Source organism: Stegostoma tigrinum, chromosome 1 (genome assembly GCF_030684315.1).
Source record: "Stegostoma tigrinum isolate sSteTig4 chromosome 1, sSteTig4.hap1, whole genome shotgun sequence".
NCBI classification, from domain to species: domain Eukaryota; kingdom Metazoa; phylum Chordata; class Chondrichthyes; order Orectolobiformes; family Stegostomatidae; genus Stegostoma; species Stegostoma tigrinum.
Window position 1 is genome coordinate 101,798,804 of NC_081354.1, and position 13,246 is coordinate 101,812,049.

Consider the following 13,246-nt stretch of genomic DNA (forward strand, 5'->3'; position numbering starts at 1 on the left):
ACAGCAATACGTCTTTGCTCTTATGTTCGAACTCTCTTGAAATGAATGCTAACGTTATGATGGCCTTCCTAACCGCTGTTTGAACCTACATATTAACCTTAGGGAAATCCTGAACTAGGACTCTTAAGTCCCTTTGTGCTTCAGATTTCTGAAGTGTTTCCCTGTTTAGAAAATAGTTTACACTTCTTTTCTTGGTAACAATGTGCATAACTTCACACTTTACCACATTGTATTCCCACTTACCACTTTGTTGCCAACTCTTCTAGCCCACGTCCTTCTGCAGCCTCCGCACCTCTTCAATATCGCCTGTCCCTCTACCTATCTTTGTATCATCTGCAAACTTAGTAACAAATCCCTCAGTTCCTTTGCCCAGAACATTTATTTATAACATGAATATTTGTGGTTCAAAACACGGACACCTGCGGAACTCCACTAAGTGGCCCGCTGCTACCTTGAAAAAAATTCCTTTATCACTATCTGCTTTCTTCCAGTCAGCCACTCCTCTATCCTTGCCAGTAAATTGTTCCTAATGCCATGGGGTCTTATCTTATTTAACAGCCTCCTATGTGGCACCTTGTCAAAGGCTTTCTAGAAATCCAGATAGATCATGTCCACTGGCTCTCCTTTGTTTAACTTGCTCATCATCTCCTGCTGATATAACAAGGCTTAGAGCTGGATGAACACAGCAGGCCGAGCAGCATCACAGAAGCAGAAAAGCTGATGTTTCGGGCCTAGAGCCTTCTTCAGAAATGGGGAATGGGGAAAGGGTTCTGCAATAAATAGGGAGAGAGAGGGAGTCAGATAGAAGATGGATAAAGGAGAAGATAGGTGGAGAGGAGACAGACAAGTTGAAGAGGCGGGGATGGAGCTAGTAAAGGGGAGTGTTAGTAGGGAGGTAGGGAGAGGATAGATCAGTCCATGGAGGACGGAGAGTTCATGGGAGCAGGATGAGGTTAGAAGGTAGGAGATGGAGGTGCGGCTTGAGGTGGGAGGAGGGGGAAGGTGAGAGGGAGAACAGTTTAGGGAGGCAGGGACGAGCTGGGCTGGTTTTGGAATGCAGTGGGATAACAAAGTGTGGAGCTGGATGAACACAGCAGGCCAAGCAGCATCTCAGGAGCACAAAAGCTGACGTTTCGGGCCGAGACCCTTCATCAGAAAAGGGGGAGAGGGAGAGGATTCTGAAATAAATAGGGAGAGAGGGGGAGGTGGACTGAAGATGGATAGAGGAGAAGATAGGTGGAGAGGACAGTAAGGATGGGGAGGTAGGGAGGGGATAGGTCAGTCTTGGGAGGACGGACAGGTCAAGGGGGCGGGATGAGGGGAGCAGGTTGGAAATGGAGGTGGGAGGAGGGGATAGGTGAGAGGAAGAACAGGTTAGGCAGGCGGGAATGAACTGGGCTGGTTTTGGGATGCAGTGGGGGAGGGGGAGATTTTGAAGCTGGTGAAAACCACATTGATACCATTGGGCTGCAGGGTTCCCAAGTGGAATATGAGTTGCTGTTCCTTCAACCTGCGGATGGCATCATTGTGGCACTGCAGGAGGCCCAGGATGGACATGTCGTCTGAGGAATGGGAGGGGGAGTTGAAATAGTTCGCGACTGGGAGGTGCAGTTGTTGTGTGAACCAAGTGTAGGTGTTCTGCAAACTGGCTCCCAAGCCTCTGCTTGGTTTCCCCGATGTAGAGGAAGCCACAACAGGTACAGTGGATGCAGTATACCACATTAGCAGATGTGCAGGTGAACATCTGCTTGATGTGGAAAGTCTTCTCGGGGCCTGGGATGGGGGTGAGGAGTGAGGTGTACGGGCTGGTGTAGCTCTTCCTGCGGCTGCAGGGAAAAGTGCCGAGCGTGGTGGGGCTGGACGAGAGTGTGGAGCGGACAAGGAGTCATGGAGAGAGTGGTCCCTCCAGAAAGCAGAGTAGGGTGGGGAGGGAAAAATGTCTTTGGTGGTGGGATCGGATTGCAGATGGTGCAAGTGTCGGAGGATGATGTGTTGGGTCCGGAGGTTGGTAGGGTGGTACGTGAGGACGAGGGGAATTCTGTTTTGGTTTTTATCGCATGGAGGGAGTGTGAGGAAAGAGTTGAGGGAAATATGGGAGAGACGGTCGAGGGCATTTTCGACCATTGAGGGGCAAAAGTTGCGGTCCTTGAAAAATGAGGACATCTGTGATGTACAGGAGTGGGATGCCTTATCCTGGGAGCAGATGTGGCGGAGGTGAAGGAATTGGGAATAGGGGTTGGCATTTTTTGCAGAAAGATGGATGGGAAGAGATGTATTCTAGGTAGCTGTGGGAGTCGGTGGGCTTGAAATGGATATCGGTTTCTAGGTGGTTGCTGGAGATGGAGACAGAGAGGTCCAGGAAGGAGAGTGAGGTATTAGAAATGGTGCAAGTAAACTTAAGGTTGGGGTGGAAGGTGTTGGTGAAGTAGATGAACTGTTTGAGCTCCTCGTGGGAGCACGAAACATCTTCCTGGACCTCTCTGTTTCCATTTACCACCAGACTAGACTTTCTCTCCAAATTCCTTCTTCAATGGAATTCAAATTCACTGAGTGCCATGTCTGGGTTTGAGCTCGTCGTTCTGGGGCTTTATATTGTTGCTAGGTCACTCCACCACACCTTCTCCCATTTAGAGAAAGAAATAAGGTTTGGATTAATGACAGAAGAATAAAGAAGATAGAAGGCAAACAGAGAAGCATTTTTAAAAGTGCTTAATTTAAATAATCTATTCAAATAGCTGTCAGAATGGAAGAAGATCAGGATTAGATTCCACAGTTACTTTTGTTCCCTTTCTGGCTGATGAGAAGTACTGTGGGAGTGTGAGTCTCAACAAGAGAAAGGCGCTTCTGCTGTTAGAATAATTAGAATAAGTCTTATCCTCTGCAGTGAGATGACTTGGTAATTAATGCAGAAATACAGCAATTTCTTGATATTCATGGCAAGGTTGAAAGTGCAATTTGCCACTTTTGTGAGGCAAGCAGTCAGATGATTCAATTCACCGAGCAGTTTCTGACAATTTCCAATTCTTGGGATGTCTCTTCCATGCTCACATGTTATTGGTTACGTTGCACTAATAATGGGGGGCACCATTAATCTCATGGGCATTTTTACAGCAGATTCTGACTCATAGCCTCACTCATCAGAAAGGTATTTACTGTGATGTCACTGAAAAATGGATCTACTCCCAGCTTAGAGATAAGGAATAATGGACAATTATAAATGAAATTCATAACACCAGCAGTGAACACATTTCAGGGAATCTATGTGGACAATGATATTCATTATCCATTTTCTGGCTAATTAGTTCATTCTATTCTCATTATTTTCTAGAAATGATATGATTGGCGTTATCATACAGCAACTGAAACATCTCTTTGGCTTTATTCTCAGCTCATTAATGCACCTCAGCACTTTTCTTCTTATGTATCTACTGATTACTGTGAGCTAAGAAGCAGTAGATTGGAATTTGATGCACTGGAGCTTGCGATGCCTGAAAATAGCAAACACATTGAGAGTTGAAATTCGACATGACCGACATAGAGTTCTTTGAATTTAGTCAGTTGAGGCAAATGTTTGAAGGAATAATTTACTGAAAGACACACATGTAACATTTCACATAAATATTACAATGTGTCCTTTACCCAGTTGTGAGGCAACATGTAGCTGCCTATAATGTATACGTCAAAAATATCTGTTTCTAATAAGAGAGGGTGAAGGTTATTATCATCATTATCTTTCCTCACTTTCAGCTGAGTATATTTGAAAAGCTCTTTTGGCTTCCACTCAGACTTTAATCTCGTCACATGAGATAATTACTGGCATTCTTTTCAGTAATGAATTGCTAGAGTGTAAAGAAATTCAAAAGGCACATTAAGCTGTTACCAGGAATAAAGTGACAAAGATGACAGTTGCAGAATTTAAACCAATCGGGCATTATAACGACTTCTGCTCGGCCTTAGATATCTCCTGTCAACCACTGTCACCTCGGTACTTGCTTTCAATGAAAGTTTCTTTCAGCACCCTTTTTTATTTCAAAAATGTTGTTTATTCAAAGAAAGTATCTTTGTGTATATACATAGTCGCAAATGCGGTTTGGTTTTGTACAGTAGCCTATCGAGGAAATAAAACAAATATTGGAGTTTGACTCCATCCAAACAAACCAAAGACGTCTCTTACACAGATAACAAAGTGTGAAGCTGGATGAACACAGCAGGCCAAGCAGCATCTTAGGAGCACAAAAGCTGATGTTTCGGGCCTGGACCCTTCATCAGAAAATCTTCTCTTATACATTCAGGACTATATTAACATGCATTTGAGGCACGAGGAGGGTTAATAATTGAATTGCACTCATTTAACTTCAGCAGAAAGACCCCAGACAGTGGTTTGTAAGATAGTGAAAAACAAAATAAAGCTCAGCCATCTGAGACATTCCTGACAGTATCCTTACTCTTCCACTCCTTCTGGGATACTGTACCATGTGACTACCTTATGGATACTGTCTGTCACATGACATAAACTGGCAAGTGAAAGCTGTATTAATCCATGAGGGCAGCCCAGGGGTCAGTCTGGGTTACAATCAGAGGGAAGCTATCTCACAAGCATAAAAGGAAAAACATGCCAGGGCCAGTGAAATGGCACTAATTTGTTTTACTTGCAAGGTCATATGTTTCACTCCAGGGGCTCGGCCGACTTTAACTGGAAAAGCCAGAAACCTGCTGTCGGATGGAATGACCTTTTGTGAATTCATCACCAGAATCTTCTGACCTTCGTGTCTGTCTTCAGGGAGCCGGAAGAGAATTTCCAGGCCTGTAATGAATCAAATGATTAGCTTGAAGGACTGAAGTAATAATGATTTCTCAACTCTTCTGAATATATTGAGTCTGTTACATTTTGTGTTTGTGAGCACCTTTTTCCGCCTGTGTGTTTATTGTGAGAGTATGTGTTATTGCATTTTGTATTTCAGCTGCTGAGAAAAATAAATGTTTCTGCTCCTTGACTGATCTTGAAAGTAACAGCATCAAAGAGGGGAAAGAAATTTTCTAAAATACATCTTGTTGTGGTCATTTGAGAGGTTGAGAAATGGGGGTAAATTATCCCCTGTCCATTTAAACTGCCCTTCACAGAGTAACAGAATTTTAAAGATGTGCAGCACCAAGGTGCAATGTTCTTTCTAAATACTTAGATCCACTAATGAACTTTGCCTTTTACACAGTGATTACCTGCTAACTGACCATGACTCATCAGCCTGAAATTGGGGTTTATTTCGAAGCTAACCTCTTCATATAATCTTTTCGGTTAGCTTTTGCTTGAAACATATCTCCAAAATGCTGGAACTTTAGCAAAATGTTTGTGAAGATCAAATAGCACACTGCCCCACCGTACTTTGTCAACAATACTTTGGAAACGCACCAGCTAAAATCATTAAGCAGAGCAGCGTGGAAAAATGAGTATGAAAACTCATTTTTCATACATAAAATACTCCTGGAATGGCATGCCAAAGCTCACCATGTAAATGTACATTTGTTTCAAAGCTAATTTCTAACCTAATTTTTCTTGACATAGAATTGCTGCTGTGCATGGGATTTTATGAAACCCTTGCAGGGTGGGGCGGGGAGATGCTGGGGCTGGCTACTGTGATGAGCAGATTAGCAAAGAATCTTTAAACTAAATGTCATTGAGGTAAAGCTGTTGCTTCGATTTGATTCGTAGAAAATAGGAGTGGGAGAGGATATTTGGGCTCCACCATTCAACATGGAATGAGAATTGGTTAGCAGACAGGAAACAGGAGTAATAAAATGGATCATTTTTGAGGTGGATGCAGTGACAAGTATGAAACCGCAGAGGATCATGGATGATGCTTTGTCTCGACGTCATGCTCATGCCATCTCCCTATTATCTTTGATATCTTTAGCCACTAGAAATAGTTCTAAATATATTCGGCGACTTGGTCACCACAGCATTCTGATAATTCCAGAGGTTCACCAACATTTGAGTGATGAAATATTTTCTCATCTCAGTCCAAAATTGTCTACTGCATATTCTGAGACCTTGTCCCCATGTTCTGTACCCTACAGTTAGGGAATTTTTGTTTCTATTTATTTTTTGAGGTATGTAGGCCTCACTGGCTGGCCAGCATTTCTTGCCCATCCCTAGTTGCCCTTGAGAAAGTGGTGGTGAGCTGTCTTCTTGAACCACTGCAGTCTTCCAGCTGTGAGTTGACCAACAATGCTTTTCAGGAGGGAATTCCAGGATTTTGACCCAGCAGCAGTGAAGGAACAGCAATGTATTTCCAAGTCAGGATGGTGAGTGACTTGGAGGGGAAATTGAAGGTGGTGGTGTTCCCATGTATCTGCTGCCCTTGTTGGTTTCGAAGGTGCTGTCTGAGGATCTTTGGTGAATTTCTGCAGTGCATCTTGTAGATAGTACACACTGCTGCTACTGAGCATCGGTGGTGGAGGGAGTGGATGCTTGTGGATGTAATGCTAATCAAGCGGGCTGCTTTGCCCTGAATTGTGTCAAGCTTCTTGAGTGTTGTTGGGACTGCACTCATCCAGGCAAGTGGGGAGCATTCCATCACACTCCTGACTTTTGCCTTGTGAATGGTGGACAGGCTTTGGAGAGTCAAGAGGTGAGTTATTCGCCACATTATTCCCAGCTTCTGACCTGTAGTCACTCTGTTAATGTGGTGAGTCCAGTTGAGTTTCTGGCCAAAAGTAACCCCCAGGATGTTAATAGTGGACAGGTTAGTGATGGTAACACCATTGAATGTCAAGGGGTGGTGGTTAGATTGTCTCTTATTGGTGATGGTCATAGCCTGGCATTTGTGCGGGGTGAATGTCACTTGCCACTTGTCAGCCCAAGCCTGGAAATTGTCCAGATCTTGTTACAAGTGAACATGGACTGCTTCAGTATTTGAGGAGTCACGAATTGTGCCGAACATTGTGCAATCAATGGCGAACATTCCCACTTCTGACGTTATGATGAAGTGAAGGTCATTGATGAAACAGCTGAAGATGGTTGGGCCTAGGACACTACCCTGAGAAACCCCTGCACAGATGTCCAGGAGCTGAGATGATTGACCTCCCACAACCACCACCATCTTCCTATGTGCCAGTATGACTTCAACCACTGGAGGGTTTGCCCCCGGTGCCCATTAATTCCAATGTTTCGCTCGGGCTCCTTGATGCTGCACTCGGTCGAATGCAGCCTTGATTTCAAGGGCAGCCACTCTCACCTCACCTCTGGAATTCAGCTTTTTTCCCCATGTATGAAACAAGGCTGTAATGAGGTCAGGAGCTGAGTGGCCCTGGCGGAACACAAACTGGGCATCACTGCGCAGGTTATTTCTGAGCAGGCGCTGCTTGATAATATGTTGATGATACCTTCCATCATTTTACTGATGATTGTGGGGAGAATGATGGGATGCTAATTGGCTGGATTGGATTTGCCCTGCTTTTTGTGTACAGTACATACTTGAGCAATTTTCCACATTGATGGGTAGATACCAGTGCTGTAACTGTACTGGAACTGACTAGGGGAGCAGCAAGTCTTGGAGCATAAGTCTTCAGTACTATTGCTGAAATGTTGACAGTGCTGATAGCCATTGCAATATCCAGTGTCTTCAACTGTTTCTTGATATCGCATGGAGTGAATCGAATTGGCCATAGACTGGTATCTGTAATGCTGGGGACCATGGGAGGAGGCCAAGATGGATCATCCACTTGTTTAACTTGTTATTAATTGCTTGCTGTATCTGCACATTTTCTTTCAGTGACAGGTGAACATTGACATGTAGGCCCCTTTGTATCTCAACATTTCCTAATCTGAAAGCGTTCAAATTGTACTTTGTCAGTCCTTGTTTCCTACTGAATTGGACAACTTCATTGTTATCATACATTATTTTACATCTGCTGTACATTTGCCAATTCACTCAACTTTCTAAATCACACTCGTCATCACTTTCCATTGCAAAAACAATCCATATATTCCTATGTTTTACTGTCTGTTGATAATTCTCATTCCATGCCAGCATATCACCACCGATTCAAAATGCTTTGAATTTGCACACTCATCTCTCACATATGACATTATCAAAAACTTTTGAAAATCTAATACACTGTATCCACTGCTTCTCCTTCATCTATTTTATTATTTATAGCTTCAAAAAATTCAACTGGGCTTTCCAAGAAGGATTCCCTTTCGCAAATGGTGGGGCGGCACGGTGGCTCAGTGGTTAGCACTGCTGCCTCACAGCACCAGGGACCTGGGTTCAATTCCAGCCTCAGGTGATTGTCTTTGCAGAGTTTGCACAATCTCCCTGGGTCTGCGTGGGTTTCCTCCACAGCCCAAAGATGTGCAGGCTAGGTAGATCGGCCATGCTAAGTTGTCCATAGTGTTCAGGGGTGTGTGGGTTATAGGGGGATGGATATGCATGGGATGCTTCAAGGGGTGGTGTTGACTTGTTGGGCTGAAGGGCCTTTTTCCACACTGTAGGGAATCTAATCTAATCTAAATCCATGTTAACTTTATGCAATCTCATTGGGACTGTGTAAGTGTCCTGTTATCACATCATTTATAATAGACCCCAGCATTTTTCCTTCACCTGATGTTAGGGAAAAAAATCTGCAATTCCCAATCTTCTCCCTTCCTCCTGGCTGCAACATTCATCATTCTCCAATACAGGAAGACTGTTCCAAAATCCACAGAATTTTAGAAGATAATTAGCAACACATCCATTATTTCTGTTGTCAGCTGGGAATGGAGATTGTCAAATCCTAGAGATTTAGCATCTTCAGTTCCATTAATTTTTGCAGCACTACTGTTTCACTTTTGTAATCCCCTTTAAATTTTCCTTCCCAATAGACACTTGCTTTCGCTACCACTTCTGGGAAGTAATTTGTGTCTTCTTCTGTTCAGACAGAATTTAAGAGTTGTATAATTGATCTGACATTTACTTGTTCATCATTATCAATGTTTCCATTCCAAAGTGTGAGGAGGTTACATTTGTCTGTGCTAATCTTTTTATTTCTTTTTACATACTTAAACAAGTTTGAACAGTTTACTCTTACATTCCTCACAGGTTGACACTCATACTTTATTTTTGCCGTATTATTGGAACTATTGGATTAAAATCTGGATGATACCCTGTCTTCTGCTGATAAAAGGTAACTGACATTCATGTCACACAACTTCTAGACAATGGCCATCCTCAGCACGGGAGAACCTGACCATTACCATTTGACATTTAATGGTATTACCAAACCTGAAACTTCCATCACTAAAACCCTGGGGCCTTCTTATTGTTATTGTTAAAATTTCAAGTTTGCGCACGATATCAGCAAATATTTGGAAAACCAAGGAACGACTTAACCGAGCGACAGTTTTGGACAAAAGAAAATTCAGGCAATCTGCAGCATCAGCTTCTGATAGCAGAGACAGCCATACAGATATGCAGATAAACATTGACTAGGCAGATAATAAGGCTAATTTATTTTTAAATAAAATCAAAGTCTTTGATGATACAATAAATTTCTGAAATATCTGCACATAAAATAAAAATGCTGAAGTTACAAAAACAAACCACAAAAATAAAGGCAATGCAGTGAGTATCCTACTTTTCTTTTTCCAAAAAGAGGCAAGGAAGTTTGAGAGTCTCTTGATCTGATAAATGATCCTAAGTGCCTAGCTCCAAAGCATTCCCAACAGAAAAAAAACATAGCTTTAAAACACTATAAAGGCAGTATTCTACATTACAAAGACTTACCTATGGCCATACCTTAGCTAGTTCAGCCATTTTCTTTCCCTAAGTCATTGAGGAAGTAGAGTGAAACCTACATTCTATCATCATTCCTTACATGGCATGAAAGCAGCTAACAGGTAAAAAGCTGAACCTACAAGCCAGCAATTCTTAAATTGTAAGTACATGATTCTTAAAGCAACAGTTTTAAAGGGTTTGGGGCCAATAAAGGAGCAACAGAAATGAAAATTAAACCAAACTGAAGTAAAATAAATTTAAAGAGGTGAGAAGCAAAGCCAATAACAAAAAACACTGCACTCTCTTTTTTTCAGAAAAAGACCTGCAAAAGCAAATGTAAGACAACACTCAGTTATGAATTATGGATCCAATGATACCTTTACTGAAGTACAACAATTTTTTTAGAATGTCTTTAGAAAAATCAGAAATTTTAAAATATATTACAGTACAGTTTTAGTAATAGGAAATCATGAGAAAAAATGGCCAAAAGATCTTGAGACAACACAGTGTGGAGCTGGAGAAACATAGCAGGCCAAACGCCATCAGAGGATAGTGTTCCTCCAGCTCCACACTGTGCTATCTCTGACTCCAGCATCTGCAGTTCTGGCTATCTCCGAGTGATTTATATTGCCAAAAGATCTTGCTTGTAATTGCTGAGGAAGCTCTTTACAGAATTAACATATCCAGTCTTTCAATGAGCTATCAGAAAAATTCAGAAAAGATCTAGAAAGTTTTTGAAAACCAGCTGAATGTCAAAAATAACTCAGGAATTGACAGACCCCAACTCTTGTGATATGGACAGCAACGTCAGGACTCCATTGTTGCTTTGGCAATGGTAATGATTGTGACTATTCCAAAGAGGCTACCTCAGAGAGGCTCATGGAATTAGTCATCTCCTATTACATGAAAATAAGACTTTAAGAAGCGACTTTTGCACAAAGAAAGGGCCATGCAATTGCTGCATTACTTGCGGATGAACATAAGTATTAACCAAGTGTATTGGGTCAACAAATGAGATAACAAAGTGTGGAGCTGGATGAACACAGTAGGCCAAGCAGCATCTTAGAAGCACACAAGATGCTGCTTGGCCTGCTGTGTTCATCCAGCTCCACACTTTGTTATCTCGGAATCTCCAGCATCTGCAGTTCCCACTATCTCTGAGTCAACAAATGACTAGCTTTACGTTATCCAATAAAATTGCTACATGCTACAACCACTCCGAGTAGGGGGTGTTGCAGCAATTGCTACAAAAGACAATGTACACCAAAACAACAAAATTTGTTAGACATGTGATTTGTTGCATCTAACCAAAACCTATCCAGGTTTTCTTGATATGTGTAAAGCATGCAACACTAAGGTGAGTTTGAGCATACGTATGCAGTAAATGTGAATCCATAGACCAAGCCAGGCCCCAGAACAAAACACAGTTCACCGGCAAGACAGCACAATACCAGATTGTTAGCTGCAAGAAAGGATTAAGAAGTTGCATGAATACAAAAATATTAGCGCGGTTCGGTGTCAACCAAGTGAAAGACAAACTTTAGAAGATGTAAGGACTGTGCCTTTTTATTTTTGTCTTTTTAAAACTGAAGACTGCAGTGAGAAAGAACTGTGTTGCAAAAAAAATTTGAAAAAGTGGCTGCAGTTTTGAAAGAGAGTAACCTGACCCACAAGTCAGACATCAAGTAAACAGCTATTTGAACAAACAGGAATTAGATTTAGAATTGCAGATGAGTTGGAGTCAAGTGGTATTCAGATGTAGGTTTGCTGGCAAAAAGAAATTGATTTGTCAATGGGCTAGTAACCAGTTCTCAATGCCAGATTCTTTCCCCAGCTCAGGAGCAGTCGCTTTCTTTGCCGCATGAAAACTCAATGTAAACCTAAATATAACCAGTCCATCTTTCCTGCAAATATTGTAGTTAAGTTGTGTTTTTTTTAAACTGATAAATCAGATGTTTTTATAAGGGAACTGACTGCCTTATGTCTTTCTGTACATTTGTAAGGGGTGGCGGGTTATAAGGGTATTGAAGTTCTAATTTGTGGTGTTAAACGCACTGATGGTTTGTAACTATTTACTTATGTAGCTACTGGGGTGTCTCGAAGTATACTCTTGGGTCCTAAACATTCACAAACTATATCAATGACTTGATGCAGGGATAGAAAGTACAAACTTAAAAAATACACTGAAATAAAAAGTAAGCTCTAATGAAGAATAAGAAATTTACAAATTGATAGAGATAGGTTAAGTGAATGGGGAGAAACATGTAGACAAAGTTATAATGTGGAAAAGTGTGGGGCTTAACTAATTTGGTCAGAGGAATAGAAAGGCAACTTACTATCTAAATGGGGAGAAACTTCAAAATGCTTTGGTGCAAATGGATCTGGGAGTCCTTGTGTACGAATCAATGAAAAGTAGTATGCAAGTATAGTAGATAATATGGAACAAAAATGTAATTTTGGTACTTATTGCTGACAGAATAGAAAATAAAAGTAGGGAGTGTTGGTACAAGGCATTAATAAGATTACATCTGGAGTTTGGTGTACAATTTTGCTCCCCTTACTGAAGGAGAGATTTAGTTGCATTGGACACAGATCAGATGAGTTTTACTCGATTGATTCAGAGATGAGAGGTTTATCTTATAAAGAGACGCTGAGATGAGAATCAGCCATGATGATATTAAATAACGGAACTGGCTTAACAGGTAAAATAACTATTCGTGCTTCTAAGATAATAAGGTGTAGAGCTGGATGAACACAGCAGGCCAAGCAGCATCTTAGGAGCAGGAAAGCTGATGTTTTGAACTTAGACTTCATGGGAATAGTGGAACTTAATTTCCAGCATATTACCCTATGAATTGTTACAAAGATGAGCTGACATTTTATATTATTTAGCTCACATACCATAACGGCAAAATTTTACACCATGAAAATCATATGACTTGATAAAGGCACAAAGACAAACCTGGACAGCTAAAATTGACCCAGGAACTAGTTCTAACATATTACTCTTATGCATTCTGAAAGACAAGCAATCAGCAATTCACAGTTGTGGAACAGCCTGTGAGAAACTGTCTTGCATCAAAAAAGAAATGATCAATTCAATGCCTCAGCAGAATCACAATGTAACATACACAAGCTCAGCTCAGCTTCTTGAGGCCTTCTACCTAGTATATAGCAATGGCCCAAAAGTGGTAAGGCAGCCAGCATTGTACAGATCTGGGAATAGTCACAATTCACGAGATTCACACTCCAAAGATGACTTAATTTTGAAGCATCAACATAGATTTATTAAGGGAAAATTACATCCAATTAACTTGGGGAAGTATTTTAAAGAGATGACAGAGAAGGTTGATGAAGGCAATTGTATTGATATAAGGTTCGCATATCGATTTACAAAAGGTGTTTGATGCAGTGCCATATAATAGACTTAAGAAGAAATTAAAAGCTCATGGAATAAAATGGACAGTCTCAGCAGGAATATAAAAATTGCTGAA

General features: G+C 41.4%; 1 protein-coding gene across 1 annotated transcript in view; it reads right to left on the reverse strand.

Annotated features, from left to right (window-relative positions):
* Window positions 1-4,147: 4,147 nt before the first annotated feature.
* The window catches only part of LOC125461679 (BTB/POZ domain-containing protein KCTD8-like), a 354,309-nt gene continuing 345,210 nt past the window's right edge, over window positions 4,148-13,246 (reverse strand). The window contains exon 2 of the mRNA XM_048550804.2: window positions 4,148-4,804. Within this exon, the coding sequence (XP_048406761.2) occupies window positions 4,575-4,804 (230 nt within the window). The 3' untranslated portion in view covers window positions 4,148-4,574. The remainder of the gene's footprint in view (window positions 4,805-13,246) is intronic.